Consider the following 14,238-nt stretch of genomic DNA (forward strand, 5'->3'; position numbering starts at 1 on the left):
GTCCGTCCGTCCGTATAAACGTTGCGTTAGAACTTTAATTTTTATTAACATGTAAATTCAGGGAAAAAGTCAATTTAAATTTTTTTAATCCGGGGGTAATGGGCACTTGTGAAACGCGATTATAGCATGAATTATCAATTTATTTAAATTATATAAAGAAATATTTATGAGCGTTTGACAAGAAAATGCATTAATAAAACTTTTTAGTACTTATGTAATTTTCAAAAATACTATTTCTAATAGCATATCGTATAGATAAAACAGCAATAAAATTTCCATACATTTTTGCTAATAAATTAAAAGTTGGAAAAATAACTTCAAAACTTAAAAAATCTTAAACCGTCAACATTATTCAGGTATAGTTATTATGAGCATCGCTTTTTAACTTTTCATTTTTACCTGTGAAAGTTGTATGGTAATGTAAGTAAAAACCATTGGGCAATTTCATCAAGTCATCAATGATCTACTCATGCGTTCAGTAGCCCTAAATTAACATTGCAATTACTTCCAAACTAGAGCTTATTTTCACCATAAATTGGCAGTCGCTGGACTGCCTAATATTGAATTCCAATCACTCTTTCAGTGACAATCAAATGAGTAACTTTGCAGGAAAACTGTTTGGATTTTTGCTGTGCCTGCAATGTGTGACAGAGTTGCATGTAGGTACAGTGACCGGAGAAAAATATCAATCTAGTTCGGGTGTGTCATTCGCAGGGAGTGTTCATAAGATTTACGAACGTGTCCTGCCACAGCAAGGACCTCAGCATGGCCACAGTGGAGTACTGCGAATTGACAACATTAAGCAAGACCAAAAACAGTATTCGACTGCGCTACAAATTGCTCGAGCCTGGATTTCACAAATTGATGGTAACTATAAAAAATGAAATATGTTTTGATCTATGAAAATGCGTTCCCCACTCTAGCTTCACCTTCAACTGATGACGAAGGGCAGTGAAAGTGTCGACGGAGCTCCAAATTGGCAGCCCTTCCTCTACGAAATAAACCTTGATTTCTGTCGATTCTGGAAGAAGAACCGATCAAACCACTTGGCCAAGATGATTTTCAACTTCATTGAAGGTCACTCGAATCTGAACCACAGTTGTCCCTTTTTGGTCAGTTAAGCGGTACGCAATAATAACCATTCAGTAACATTTCTTTTCAGACTGAGGATTACTTTGCTATCGAGGGCATTACCAATACTGAAATCTCTAGCAAAATCCATGGGTTGCCAATGGCCAAGGGCTTTTACGCTTTGTATACCAAGTGGCTAACAGAAAACATAACACGAATTCAAACAAACTATTACTTTGAAGTACTGAGTGTTTGAATTGAAAAAATTATATGTTGTCAAGAAAAATAAACACTAAACAGTAGTCAACAATTTGATTACGGTTCATATTACATGTCACATAACATAGGTATGTTGATAATTTAACAAGGCATTACTAAATAAATTAAAATATGTCGGAGTTGATAGATAGTATCTAAGGCTTAGGTGGATTAATTTCCAACTTCCTGCAAAATATTTTTACAGGTATAAATAAAATGTATTACACTTACCAAGCCGTTTATCAAATTCTTAACATGTATCTAAGTTCCTGGTGAAGATAATTTTATCTTCAAAAAAGGTAAACACAGTATATACACAGAACTCCAGCCAAAAACTTCTTTAAATTGCTTTTTTGCATGGTGAGTTTTTAATACAGATTACAAAACGACCAACCTGCTATTAGTAGACAGTTGTTAACAGTATTAATTCATTAGAAAACAATTCATTAGAAAAACAGTTTAGAACATATTATTGCCTTATACCCAAGTGACTTAGACAGAGCTTTACATCCAGACGGCATTATTGCGTCGGCTCTCGTTTTTAACGCTGCTGTAGAGCAGCCAACCGAAAACAGCGCCCACAGCCTAAAAAGGGAAGAGTCGGGTTAAGCAAATCCATAATCGGCGGATGATCTAACCAACCTCTCCGATGATAAGCAGCCAGCAGACGATTTTGAACACCAGAAACTTGTCGTCCAAGTACTTGATGAACTCGCCCTTGCAGCCGGGCTTGAAAATCCTACTCTGCGTGTCCAGGCACTGGCCATCCTCGCAGCAGCTGGAGGGAACGCTGTGCCGGATTACCCAGTAGTCCTCGGCGCTGTTGACTCCGCAGCAGTGCAGCCAGCTCTCGTAGTAGGCCAGTGCCCCTGTGCTGTTGCGCTCCGACTCCCAGAGGCGGTCGAAGCCCTCGTTAATGCTGCCGGAGAGCCCGTCCTTGGTGCCATGGGTGGCCATGCTCAGGAAGAGCAGCTGCGACAGGATCAGCAGGCCCACGGCACCCACGTACTGGAAAGCAGATAAAATCAATATGGTATCCATATAATACGTTGCCAGAAATTAGGTACCGACTCCAATCAATCTTATTCGACTCAAAACTATTTTACCAACTTGTAGCCAACTTCTATCACAATTGATTTGATGGCAAACAAATAATAAGACATCAAGAAATGAGGTATTAATTTAATTGTTTGAGTATGTTTCCATTCGGTTGTGTTTTTCGATTATCCTACTAAATGAAATCACCTCTTATAATGTGATTACACTGTAGTGACAACCAAATCTGGTTTTTACATGTGGTAAAAATTAAGATACAAAGTTAAAACCGATTTCTTTCTTATTACCCAAGTCGAACGAAGCTTTTTTTTATACTCATGTGATCCTAAGATTTCTACAGCTTCCTGATTCAGAGATGATTTTAAATTTCCTAACCAAATTTTAATTCAACATACGGTCTAGCCTGCCAGCAAAGTTTGTAAAAATGTAAACTCAAATTTTTGAAATACCCAGCGATACTTACGATCAGGAGCCGGACAGGAGCCTCGTGGATGGCGGCCAGGCATCCGAAGACCGCGACGATCAGGATGACAACACCCAGGCCGATGATGAGACCGCCGGCCACGTTCTCACCGATGCTGACTGCATTCTCGGCGGCGGAGATCAAAAAGAAAATTCCGAAGGCGACCAGCGCCAGTCCGAGCACCTGTGGAGAGCAGATTCAGAGTCAGATTCGCATACTTAATGGCCGCAGCACACCTGTGCTACTCACGGAAAACACGAAGTTGAGCAAGAGCAGCAGTTGCTTCACTGTGGTGGCATGCAGGCCCATGGTGACTTGTTTCCCAGCTGAAGATGCGACTGGGGATCGACTGACTGACTGGCTAACTGACTGACCAAAGTCAACAAAGGCGAACAGAGTGCACCGGGGGCGTTACATATATGGCGATGGCCAGCAGCCAGTTTTCAAATGCGTATCCGTCGGATACAGCGTCACTTGGCGAAGACCACTCTCGACGTCCGACCGCCGTGTTTCAGCCGTGCGAATCAACTGGCGGCGATTCGGATCTGAGATGAAAACCGAAACAGTCTGTTTTGTTTTGGCTAAAACAACGAACCGATCACCGACTCACCGCTCGCACATTCTATCTATAAATCGGCGAGTGAAAATCGAGAGCGGAGAATCGCCCACTTGCGCGAGCTTTTCTTTTTATCTCCGGATCCCCATCTCCTACCCGTCCAAATCCCAATCCCCACTCGCTTTGTTATTTTTTTCTTATGGCCGAAGATTTCTTGTAAAGTTTAGTCAATGGCAACGCGCCTTTTTATTTATTTATTTTCGTTTCGATTTTACTTCTGGGCGTAGGCGCCAGTTTACAGTTTCATTCATAAAATACTTGGTATCTGTAGCCTAACTTGATTAATCATCATCGTAAACTACAATCACAATCTGCCAGGGCCTTATGGCTAGGAAATTACTCACAACAAATAACGATAATACATTTCGTGCAGAACACTAAACACTTAATTTAATTATAGAATCGTATGCGGTCGCGGTGATTGCGAATGCTGTCTACCAGGTAGCAGGTGGTCACCGATCCGGCGAACTGCAATTACAATAAAGATGATTTGCAAAGATGAAGTCATTTAGTTGATGGAAGTATTTAGTTTTCAATAAAGTCATGAACTTAAGGGTCAATTATGCAGAGAACAATAATGAGATTTAATGAATAGGTTCTTCTTGACTATTCAAAGAACTTGAAGGTTTTATATCTGCGAAGTAAGTTTGAACTCCTAGGGTTCTTCAGTGAATATGCATTCTTCAATGCATTTCCCGATCAACCGAATGCTTCTTCTACAAGATCCCAAATTGTTATGAATTTACGTACCTCAAAGAGTATGAGAAACCAACTCAGGGAGTGGAAGTTCGCGGTCTTCCCACTGACATACTCCTTGAACTTGTTTTCGCAACCGGACATGTAGAGATTCAAGAGCTTGGAGCAGTCCTGATCGAGACAACAGCTCGGCGGAGGCTCCTTCTCCAGGTGCAAGTAGTCCTCGGCGCTGTTTCTACCACAGCAGTGGAGCTGTATTTGACAAAAATTGCCTCAAGTTAAGAAGTTGAAAGAGTGAAGGGTCAGCCAACTTACCCACTCCTCGTATATGTTCAGGGTGCTGTTGCCCTCGTGCTGCAAGTCCCACAGATCATCGAAGCCCTGTCTCAGAGAATCAGGCAATGAGTCCCGACTGGCGGCATAGCTAATGCTGAACATTACAAACTGGACGATCAGGAGTAAGACCAACAGAACTGCATACTGAAAGTTAAGCAAGATGGATATTCTTAGCAGTTAATTGTATAAATCATTGTTATTTAGTTATACTATTCTAAAATCATCTGAAATTCCCTTAGTAAATCTTGTCTTTTCCATTCTCTTATCTCGTTTCACACATAATAATCAATTAATCCATACATAGCACCTAATTATAATTTAGTTATAATTTTTAAAATCAAATCAATCGAAGTTCGTACTAGTAGCTTTTCGATATTCTTATCTCGTTTCACACATAAAATCAACTTCAATGATTGTGAAAATCAACTTTTAACTGCATCCCAATAACTAACACAAATGTTAGGTGTTAGATATTTGTAACAGTTAAGTAAAATATATTTTATAATTTAAATATGTTATTTTAAGGTCTTCAAAAAATTCCTGCCACCTCTTCGTATTTTACCACACACAATAACAAGCTTTAACAGGAACTTTAAAAGTAACTCACACAGATCAAGAGGGTCCTGGAGTCCTTGGCTACGGCCACCGCGCCGAAGATGCTGGCCACAATGATGACCACGCCGAGGAGGATGCAGAGTGCGGCGGCCAGGTCCTCGCCGTGGTCCATCCCCATCGCCCTCTGCTGGTCGGAGAGGCTGTCCAGCAGCCAGGCGCCGTACCAGATGAGCAGGCAGCCCCCTAGCTAAACGACGGCCACAAGCCCTTTCAATGTCAGCCATTTGGGGTCTATTTTAAGCACTTACGGCACAAATGCCACTGATGACACACAGAATGTATCTGAGCAGTCGGGTGGTGCAGTACATCATGCGCGCGGTATTCGGTTTTCCGATTTTCCCGACAGACTTTCACAAGAGTTTTTCCGCTGGGGGCGAGCACACCTTGAGCACCGCCATCAAAATATCGACTAAAGTCGCCTAATCTCCATTTGTTTGTCTGGGGCGACTCGCAGAGCTGTCGTTGGGAAACGATTAACCCACAGGTTCGTCGTCGTCGTCTGCTTCGGATTCTGTCGCCATCCGGTCCGGTTGGCCAGATGCAGTGGCCAAATAAATATTGCTGGGGGGAAATCAACAAAAATCAAAAGGCGAGCACGGGCCACAGAAAATATAGAATCGAAAACGACAACGACAACGAAAACGAAAACAATCGTGAGGCGTTTTCGCCCACGCGTTCCCCAAGATGTGAGTCAGCATGTGTCCACCCTCACCTTCTGGCCACTCCCCTCCTCTGCTGGCGGCTCATTACCATCGGAATGATGTCAACAGATGGGATCTTCGAACAATTCTTTATTTCACCGGTCTGGCCTCTCGAAATGCTGTTACAAAAATGGTGGCTTAAGTCGAGCTTAGTGTAGGGATTAAGTTACATTCTAAACGGCATAAACACCGCTCTTTAACAAACAGTTATCCAAACTGGTAAATAGAATACAATCAACGCACTTCGCTTAAGTAAATTTGTTGTGGAATCTCTGCTGAGTTTTCGATTAAGTAGTTGTATGGAGAGTTCTTTGGCTTAAGTATGCGCATCTTAGCTTGAATTTTCGAAATGCAATGTTTTCAAAAACCGAACGTTGACCTATTTTTGATAGTACTTCGAGCGTCGCCAGCGGTTCACAATGCTGTTGGCCAGGACATAGGCTAGCAAGGCGCAAATTACCTGGCGAAGGAAACGTATTTAGTTCACAAACTTGTAGTTGGAATATTGGCTTACCTCAACAACAACTAGCACCAAGGCGACAAAGTTGAGCGTCGTAAAACGATCGGCAATGTAGTTTAGAAACTTTTGCCTGCATCCTCTGAGATTTAGAGCATCTGTTTCGCTGTTGTAGCAACTGTTTGGTGGAAGAACATAGTCACTGGGTCCAACGTTGCCGCAGCAGTCCAACTAAGAGCCAGGGAATTACAAAACTTTGAAATACACCTCTTTTCCGACACTTCTGTACACATACCCATCGCTCAACGCTGGCGATCTCACTCTGGTTTCCTGGCCTAATGGGCACCGGCTGGTCCTTCCACAGCTGGCTGAATGTCTTGTCCACGTTTATCAGCAGCGATTCTTGGAACGCCCACAGGATACCCACGACCAGAACTTGCAAGATGATCAGGAGAACCAGGATAACCACGTACTGAGCGGGAAAGGAAATATAGAACAATTAAGATTGTTGAAATAAATAATTTTTGACCAGAAGGTTTTAAGGTTTGCCAATGTTTTTAATTCGAAATTTGGTAAAACTCAATTTTGCTTAACTCCCTACAATGTACTAGGTGTCCACTTTTACCAAGAAACATTTAGGATAAATGTTTGTATATATAATATATATAATACATAGCTTACATACATAGCATACGTACAAGTTTTCTTTGCAAATAACTACCATTTTCACTGCTATTTCTGGCTTAGTATATGACATTTGAGCTGTAACATAAACATGATCATCGGATCTACATGTAATCTAATGTATTTTAAAATAAATAATTTAGATATTAATATGACCAACAAGAAGTCTTTAATTATATTTTTACAACTATAAGTTGAGACACTTTTTGTAATGACAAGTTGCACGTTGACAGCCTAAGCTTCAGGTTTTCGGTGTAAAATAATAACCAAGAATTTTCTCACATCAATAGTAATAATCATTTCAAATATATAGAACTCATATTTTGTTTTAACTTACCACTTTACATGTGTTGCTGCTCTCACGTGCTGCTCCCAAGGCTCCGAAAAGTGCCACCAGAACCACGGCCACGCCCACGCCAATGACAACGAAGGCGGCCGTGTTGAAGTGCTCGAACTTGTAAATAATGTGCACTCCAAGGCCAATCACAACCAGGCCAAACAGCTGTCGGCGAGAGAAGTGGGAAGCGGTTGATTGAAAAGTTAAATAAGTTCTACTTTGCCCGAAAGGTGAAAAAACCGTAGCGATTGAAGGTTCTACGTTGAGTCAATATGCAAATGGCAAATCGCACTTCTCTATGGAAATTCTCCAGGCGTTACTTTGAAGATTTAATCATACTTCCCCCGACAAACGTGCTTACTCATTCTCGAAACATTACGTATACGCAGAGTTGTCTCCTGAAATTCGCTCGCCTCTCACTTTCGAATGCATCGCTGGGTGCATTTTAAAATTACAACAATGACTCACGAGATCCACAAACACAGCGCACTTTTTCGCACTCTCCTGCCAAATGTAGACTCTTTGTAATTTGGCACTTTGCCCAAAGAAGCGCAAAGAATACAAAACCATCCTCCTACTGAAAGTAAGTTTTCGAAATGCGTAGTAATTATAAATCCACAGTGCTGATGTTTGCACACGGCAACCTGTTGTCGCCACCAATTTGTAAATTATTCAATTTACAATTGTCGGAGGGGCAAACAAGCAAGCCAGACGGCAAATAAGTTGGCCTAACGCGCCTCGCTTGTTTGTCACTCGAGCCAACTGGGCCCGGCTTAGAAAAGCTTACGTTTCGGTCGGCACCAATTCGGCTCAAAGCCAACGAGGTAATTATGAATGATTTCGCCGATTAATCACGGCGGCAGGGCTGGTTTCAAGTGTAATCCGTGGCCAAAAACGATTAGGAAGCCCTAAACTGGGTGTAACGCCTATGTTTGGCGCTGACTCTAAGGGCAGTTAAGTAAATATTCACTTTAGGAGGAGTTTAATGAGCTGCTTGCCAAATAAGGCGGCGGAAAATATCATTTACATTAATAGAGTTGCAATCGAAGCGCTTTGTGGAATCGACGCTGGCTCATCAATTAATGTTTACGAGGCAATGGAGATGAGCTGTTGTTATCCACTGGGCACGTAGCACTCAGACATCTGGCATTGTTTCGTAGATAGTTGGGTCCACACTCAACGCCATTTAATTGTTATTTATTATGCTTCGGCGCCCAAATCCCGCCAAGACAAAATGGGCGCTGACATAACCCGAAGGGCCCGCGGAAACCCAAAAAACAGAGGCACGTTCTAAGAAGCTCGAAAATCGGAAACAAACAAATTGTATTAGTTGAAATGGAAGCCAAGCGTGCGGGAATCTGAATTCACTTAGGACCATCGAACCATAGTTAGACTTTGTAATTGAGCAGCGAGCTTTGCGACTTAATTCGAAGCAGAACCTTATGATCGCTGTTTACTCTGGGACCAGCCCCACTCAACGTTATGATATCTAAAGGGGACTATTACGCCTGTCATGATTATCTAATGTGCTCAGGAGACACTCAGGTGCTGCCCAATAAAAACGATAAGGAAAGCTGTGTGTTAGCAACAGAGTAACAGCAAAGTTTTATTAATTTGCTCTCATTTCCCCACGCAGGCCAGCAATTAAACACAATTATCACCAGAGTAAGCAGGGTCACAATTAAGTGGAGCAGTGCGGCCAGCTAATTTGCATATCGGCTGATAAGGCTAGTACTAAATCGAGTAGGTAGATCGAATGCCAGTGCCAGCGCTTCAAATGAATGGCCGAAACTTGTAACGGCTCAGATTTATGTGGGTTCTGTCGGCAGGGGGCACTAAAGGCCGCGACACAAAGGTTGGGCCCTACCCTAAAGCAGATGAAGTGATTTCAGTCCGGCTCCAGCATAATTGAAATCTCTCAGCGCGCAAATCGAGAGTTAACTCGCCTGGAACCAAACGCGGAAAATCGCGCATACGCCGTGTGGAGCTCGCTGGCATTTCCGCAGCCTTCGCGCGCATTCCATTTAAATCAAATGCCAGAAAGATGCCCAAAACGTCTAGAGAATGACATCAACAGACGTATATAATCGGGCACAAACATAACCAAAATCTGTTTCAAGTAAAACCAACTAAATAACAGCACAGATCCAATAAAGATTCTATATGTTGTTGTTCAGGGTTAAGTGACGGCGTGGGTGACCAAGTTTCGACTTGGCAGCCATTTAACGCAGAAAAGACCCAAATAAAAAGCTCAGCGTAAAAATAAACAACAAAAACTAAGTAAATAAATATTCTATCATTTTTAGAAATGTATTTTAAGGCAGAAAGAAATGTGCAGAACCAAATAACTTAGGAATACATTTCGCAATATTTCTGGCTGAACTAGATATCCGTGCATATTCTTCCATGATTATTAATGCTAATTCGCATGAAAATGAAATACAAACCCGAATTGCTAAAACCTTCAATAATAATTAAAATGCTTGCGAACTAATTGGAAAACTATCCAACTATTTAGTTACAAAATATTAGAGTCTGAGGAGCCCTCAAATGTTTGTTTTCAACGCCCTCCATATAAACAAACTGCTACATCAAAGACTGATGGATCTCTGAACGAACTTGGGCGAAGCTGGAGAACGTTTCTTGGCCAAGATCTGGCATTTGGCCAACGGCGGGCAAAAGTCAAGTAATTTTCCTGCAATTAGCCTTGGACAGAGCGGTTAAGCTTCAGCTTAATTTATGTTTTAATGCTTTTTGGGGTCACCAATTTGCCTCACGAAAATAGCAAACGAAACATGTTTCTGCCTCTGGGCGCAGTTGTCATGGCATTATAGTTAATGTCTCCCGATCCCTTTACTCACAGCATAGAGAATATCCCAGAGGAGGGCAAAGCCCTTCAACACGTTTGTGGAACAGGCCATTTTGTTCAGTGTAGTATATTTAAAGGAGTGAAAATATATATTTGTTGTGTGTCAGGTACTCTTATTATTCTTAACACTTGGCAACTCGCGCTTGTTGACAGTTGGAAAATATCTATATTGATTCTAACGGTTACTGCGGTTACCCAAAACCCGGTTCATGTTCACCGCTCGAATGTTAACTGAAAACTGTTCCGACCGTTCCGACGTTGTTGATAGCGCGAAAAGCGTTTGGCAAGCCAAACGGCGGGAAACGGAACGAAAGCTTCGGTCCAATTGGAATCGGAACGCTTGGCCGCAAAAACGCGAAATGTTTTTTGGCTCAACAAAATATTTACGTATATATGTTCGTTAGCGGGTACACATAAACAGAAATAGATGACGAACTATTTGAATAAAATAAGAGAGAAGCTTTGGCCTATGATTTTAATACACTTAAAAAAAAGGGTCAACTGAATACGAGAATAACAATGCAAACTCGGTGTTTCCAAGAACTTTTCAAAACCAATAGAGCCTATAGATACCCTCTTGCATTTCTTATACCAAAGGAAAAAACAAGTATTTTGTATATAATTTTAATATTAAATAGTTTTTTTTTATATATATTTGATTTATTTATAAAAAAAACTTTTTTACAAAAACCTGTTACCTATATCTACTTTGGGAATTATTTGGATTTTTGAAAACATTTCATTTGTTCAAGTAGCGACAAAAATTTGGAAAATATATACATCATAGATACGATTATAGATATTGAAACAATGCAATTAATACAATTTATTTGGAATCTTTATGTTTTTTTTAGCTACAGCGGAATTTGGTTTAGCAATGTTTTGAATTCCAAAAGCACCACACTGTGTTTGCAACCATACGCGCAGGTTTTGTATAAATATTATATAGGGAAATAAACAACAAAAACACAAGCGTACGATAAGCGATTTTGGATCGATAAATAGCACAATCTTCCACAAATCAAATGTGTGATACAATTTTAATAAATATTTAGGTTACACAGGTAAGGTAAATGAAAACACGAGTACACTCACAGTTTACCTTTGCTAACCAAGAAAAATGAATATCATAAAAATCGCCATGTGGTTCGGTACTTGGGAAATACAAAACAAATATATTTTTGACTGGGTTTTGACTCATTTATTTAGAAATATCTTTTAATAAATAATATAAAACTATTTTACCTTCTTAACAATATTCGTGAGTTGTTGTTGTTGCTTTGTGTGTTTTCACAGAAATCAGTGTGTGAGTAAGGTTAAACATCATTAAAGTGCTGGTAACGAGAGAGTTTCAATTTCGAAAGTTCAACAGCAGACTTTCCCTTCAGTCTTGCACCCAAGACTTGCCAAGCCATTTCAAAATAGAGTAATAGAGTAATGTTTTGCAAATTTAACAAGTTGACTGCATCTCCAGTTGAGTATGTGGTGTTTTATAGTCCTAAAAGTACGAACGACGGGCATCGTTGCGAATGCTGTTGCAAAGGCGGCAGGAGATGACACTCAGCAGGAGCTGAAAAGCAGGAAGAGATTTTGTAACGCAATAGTTTAGAAGCAAGACTCGGGGGAGCTTACCTCGAGTCCGATGAGCACGATGGCCAGGATGTTGAATATGTGGATCAAGTGCATCCAGTAGTTCTCGAACTCCACCCGGCAGCCGGTGCGGATTAGGTTCTCGGGCTTACTCTTGTCGTGGTTCTGGAAACAGGTATCCGGAGGCAGGCGTCCGTTGATTATGTAGTCCTGAGGGCTGCCACGACCACAGCACTGGAACTGTATGGAGAGGGAGGGAGGGAGTAGATGGTTGGAATTAGGTCGCTCTCGAATCGTTCCCTGCTCTACTCACCCAGTTTTGGTAGAGCGACATGGCTCCGGGATTGTTCAGCTCCTCCTCCCACGTCGACTCCAGAGAGTTGGCCAGGTTGGAGGCCACCGACTTCTCCTGGGTAAACAGCAAGTAGACGACGGCGAACTGGGCCACAATGACCAGGCAGAGGAAAACAATGAACTGTGGGAAGAGTAACCACTGTTGGACAAATGTTTGGTGGGATGGGTGCATCTGAAACTCACTGTGACTGTGCAGCACACATTCTCCCGCCAGGCGGACAGGTATCCCCAAAGCACCACCACCAGGGCAGCCACTCCGAGTGCCACGTAGGCGTACGCCGATAGCTGTCCGACTTCGTTCAGATCGTAGGACACCACCACATAAAGGCCAAACGATATCAGCACCAAGGCCAGCAACTGTAATGAGAAATTGATTATCATTTTCTGGGAATTTCAATGCGTTTGCAGAAGAGCGTTACCCTTATATACTCTTGTAATTGGTTTATCCTTATATTTTTGTAACAACAACAAACTTAACTTAACGACAGTTTTCTATTTTTACAACAAATTATTGCAGAATAACAACGATTGCTTTTTAATGACATTTAAACTGATGGTGTTGGCTATCCAAAATAACTGGCTTTTAAATGGTCCTTGAAAACAATCGGACCGGTTTGAAAATTTTAAATGATATCCTTGCGGTCACAATCCTTCTTTTACAAGTCTGCCAATTGGCTTTCTAATGCTTTTGTCTATAAGAATGCCTTCAACAGCAGTATGAAATCCCTAGAATTTTCAGGACCAATTGTGACGTCTAGTTCCACTCTCAGCGTTTTTGACCTCGCACAAGTTCTTTAGCAATGGACCTAATCGGGGGCGGCCCGCAGACTAGCCCGTCTGGCGTCAGGGATAGACGCCAAGTAAATTGGCGGGATTCGGGAGTGGGGAATCGGGTCGGGAAAGCCAGAGTGGCGCCCACAGGAAGGTCACCCGCGCCAAACGATTCCGACAGGATGGCGAACACAGACAAGGTCACTGATTGCTATTCATATCCGATAGCGAAGCGCGATGTGCAGCTTGTTTGCAAACGTTATTGTTTGAGTCAACTTAAATTATTCACGATTGGTGTATGCTGTCGCAAGGGATTATTTTAGAGAGTGACGTAATAGTCTTAACCATCGATGAGGCAGTTGAAGTGACGGAAAAACAATGAATAATACTCTTCCTTTGCAATCTCTATGACGGTGCCACCCAACGACATCAACTGATTTATCTGGAGTCATGACTAACATTTTGGGCGGGACATCGGAGCACGCATAATATCGATTGCCAATGCAAACTGGATGGGCTGATGGACACGCCGATCGCATTATATATGCAACGACCGCCGGTGGCATCTGTTCCTTCTCACCAGTGATGGTAATTAAGTGGTATAAATAAACCAACAAACTGTTATGGGGGGAACGGGTTTGCTATAAGAAGAATAGACTGGGAACACATGTCGTGGGTTCCCATGATACCAAGATACGCCATGTGTGCAGACTCTTAATGTGTGCAACTTGATAAGCAATCAGACAAACATATGCGATCATTGCGAAATCGAATCAAGTGGTCATTGTCCGTAATTTTTGTTTACAACGCCTCAATTGCCGTAATGGCTGGTGTGGGCTATCTGGAAGGTGGGCGGCTAACTAGCGAAAGTTACTCACGGAGCAAAGTACGTCCAGGGCGTAAACAACCAGCTTCACACTCGACGTGGACGACATGGCGGATTCTGGTCCTCCGATTCCGGGGTCTGGATGCCTTGAATTCCTGGAAAGCCGCCTAAAATGGAGAGCGAGCTGCCGCGAAACTTGTATTTAGTAGTCTTCGCCTATATATAAAAGCTCCACGCAATGAGATCACTGCTCGCTCTCTGGGTCTCTGGCCGATGTTGAAGTGCCCTGGAAGATCAGCGGTTCCAAGGCGATTTTTCTTCAATTAACAACGTGTGCCGTTGACACCAATGCTGGGAAATCAGCGAAGGCACTTTTCCGCAGCGAGCGGAAAGCTAATGACTCATTGGCGGCCCTACCTTCGGATCAGATGCGGTTGCTTCGACGCCTCAACTTAGAATAAGCATAAGGTAGTCTCAACGGATCCGTCAGTCCATTATTGCGCACCGCAGTGAGTGCGAGTGAAAGGGTGTTTCATCG

The 14,238-nt window shown here is 42.1% G+C and overlaps 5 protein-coding genes across 5 annotated transcripts; 1 reads left to right on the forward strand and 4 right to left on the reverse strand.

Annotated features, from left to right (window-relative positions):
* Window positions 1-70: 70 nt before the first annotated feature.
* Window positions 71-1,617, forward strand: LOC108094232. The gene is made up of 3 exons (XM_017194691.2): window positions 71-867; window positions 924-1,112; window positions 1,163-1,617. The coding sequence occupies exons 1-3, from the start codon at window positions 766-768 to the stop codon at window positions 1,325-1,327; spliced, it is 456 nt and encodes a 151-aa protein (XP_017050180.1). The 5' UTR covers window positions 71-765; the 3' UTR covers window positions 1,328-1,617.
* A 57-nt stretch (window positions 1,618-1,674) lies between these two features.
* On the reverse strand, window positions 1,675-3,408 carry LOC108094214 (leukocyte surface antigen CD53). The gene is made up of 4 exons (XM_017194671.2): window positions 3,098-3,408; window positions 2,849-3,031; window positions 1,972-2,337; window positions 1,675-1,914 (listed from the first exon to the last, which is right to left on the reverse strand). Exons 1-4 carry the CDS (start codon window positions 3,155-3,157, stop codon window positions 1,834-1,836), a joined length of 690 nt encoding a protein of 229 aa, XP_017050160.1. The 5' UTR covers window positions 3,158-3,408; the 3' UTR covers window positions 1,675-1,833.
* Window positions 3,409-3,590: 182 nt separating this feature from the next.
* On the reverse strand, window positions 3,591-5,528 carry LOC108094210 (protein late bloomer). The gene is made up of 5 exons (XM_017194668.2): window positions 5,360-5,528; window positions 5,104-5,298; window positions 4,476-4,640; window positions 4,215-4,412; window positions 3,591-3,932 (listed from the first exon to the last, which is right to left on the reverse strand). The coding sequence occupies exons 1-5, from the start codon at window positions 5,420-5,422 to the stop codon at window positions 3,855-3,857; spliced, it is 699 nt and encodes a 232-aa protein (XP_017050157.1). The 5' UTR covers window positions 5,423-5,528; the 3' UTR covers window positions 3,591-3,854.
* A 359-nt stretch (window positions 5,529-5,887) lies between these two features.
* On the reverse strand, window positions 5,888-10,393 carry LOC108094223 (23 kDa integral membrane protein). Its single transcript, XM_017194681.2, has 5 exons — window positions 10,152-10,393; window positions 7,291-7,455; window positions 6,565-6,741; window positions 6,327-6,500; window positions 5,888-6,272 (listed from the first exon to the last, which is right to left on the reverse strand). The coding sequence occupies exons 1-5, from the start codon at window positions 10,209-10,211 to the stop codon at window positions 6,192-6,194; spliced, it is 657 nt and encodes a 218-aa protein (XP_017050170.1). The 5' UTR covers window positions 10,212-10,393; the 3' UTR covers window positions 5,888-6,191.
* Window positions 10,394-11,337: 944 nt separating this feature from the next.
* LOC108094220 (protein late bloomer) lies at window positions 11,338-14,225 on the reverse strand. The gene is made up of 6 exons (XM_017194678.2): window positions 14,118-14,225; window positions 13,753-13,884; window positions 12,287-12,460; window positions 12,063-12,224; window positions 11,792-11,989; window positions 11,338-11,729 (listed from the first exon to the last, which is right to left on the reverse strand). Exons 2-6 carry the CDS (start codon window positions 13,807-13,809, stop codon window positions 11,658-11,660), a joined length of 663 nt encoding a protein of 220 aa, XP_017050167.1. The 5' UTR covers window positions 13,810-13,884; window positions 14,118-14,225; the 3' UTR covers window positions 11,338-11,657.
* Window positions 14,226-14,238: the final 13 nt, after the last annotated feature.

The sequence above is a fragment of the Drosophila ficusphila genome, unplaced genomic scaffold (assembly GCF_018152265.1).
Source record: "Drosophila ficusphila isolate 14025-0441.05 unplaced genomic scaffold, ASM1815226v1 contig_414, whole genome shotgun sequence".
In the NCBI taxonomy this organism is placed as follows: Eukaryota; Metazoa; Arthropoda; class Insecta; order Diptera; family Drosophilidae; genus Drosophila; species Drosophila ficusphila.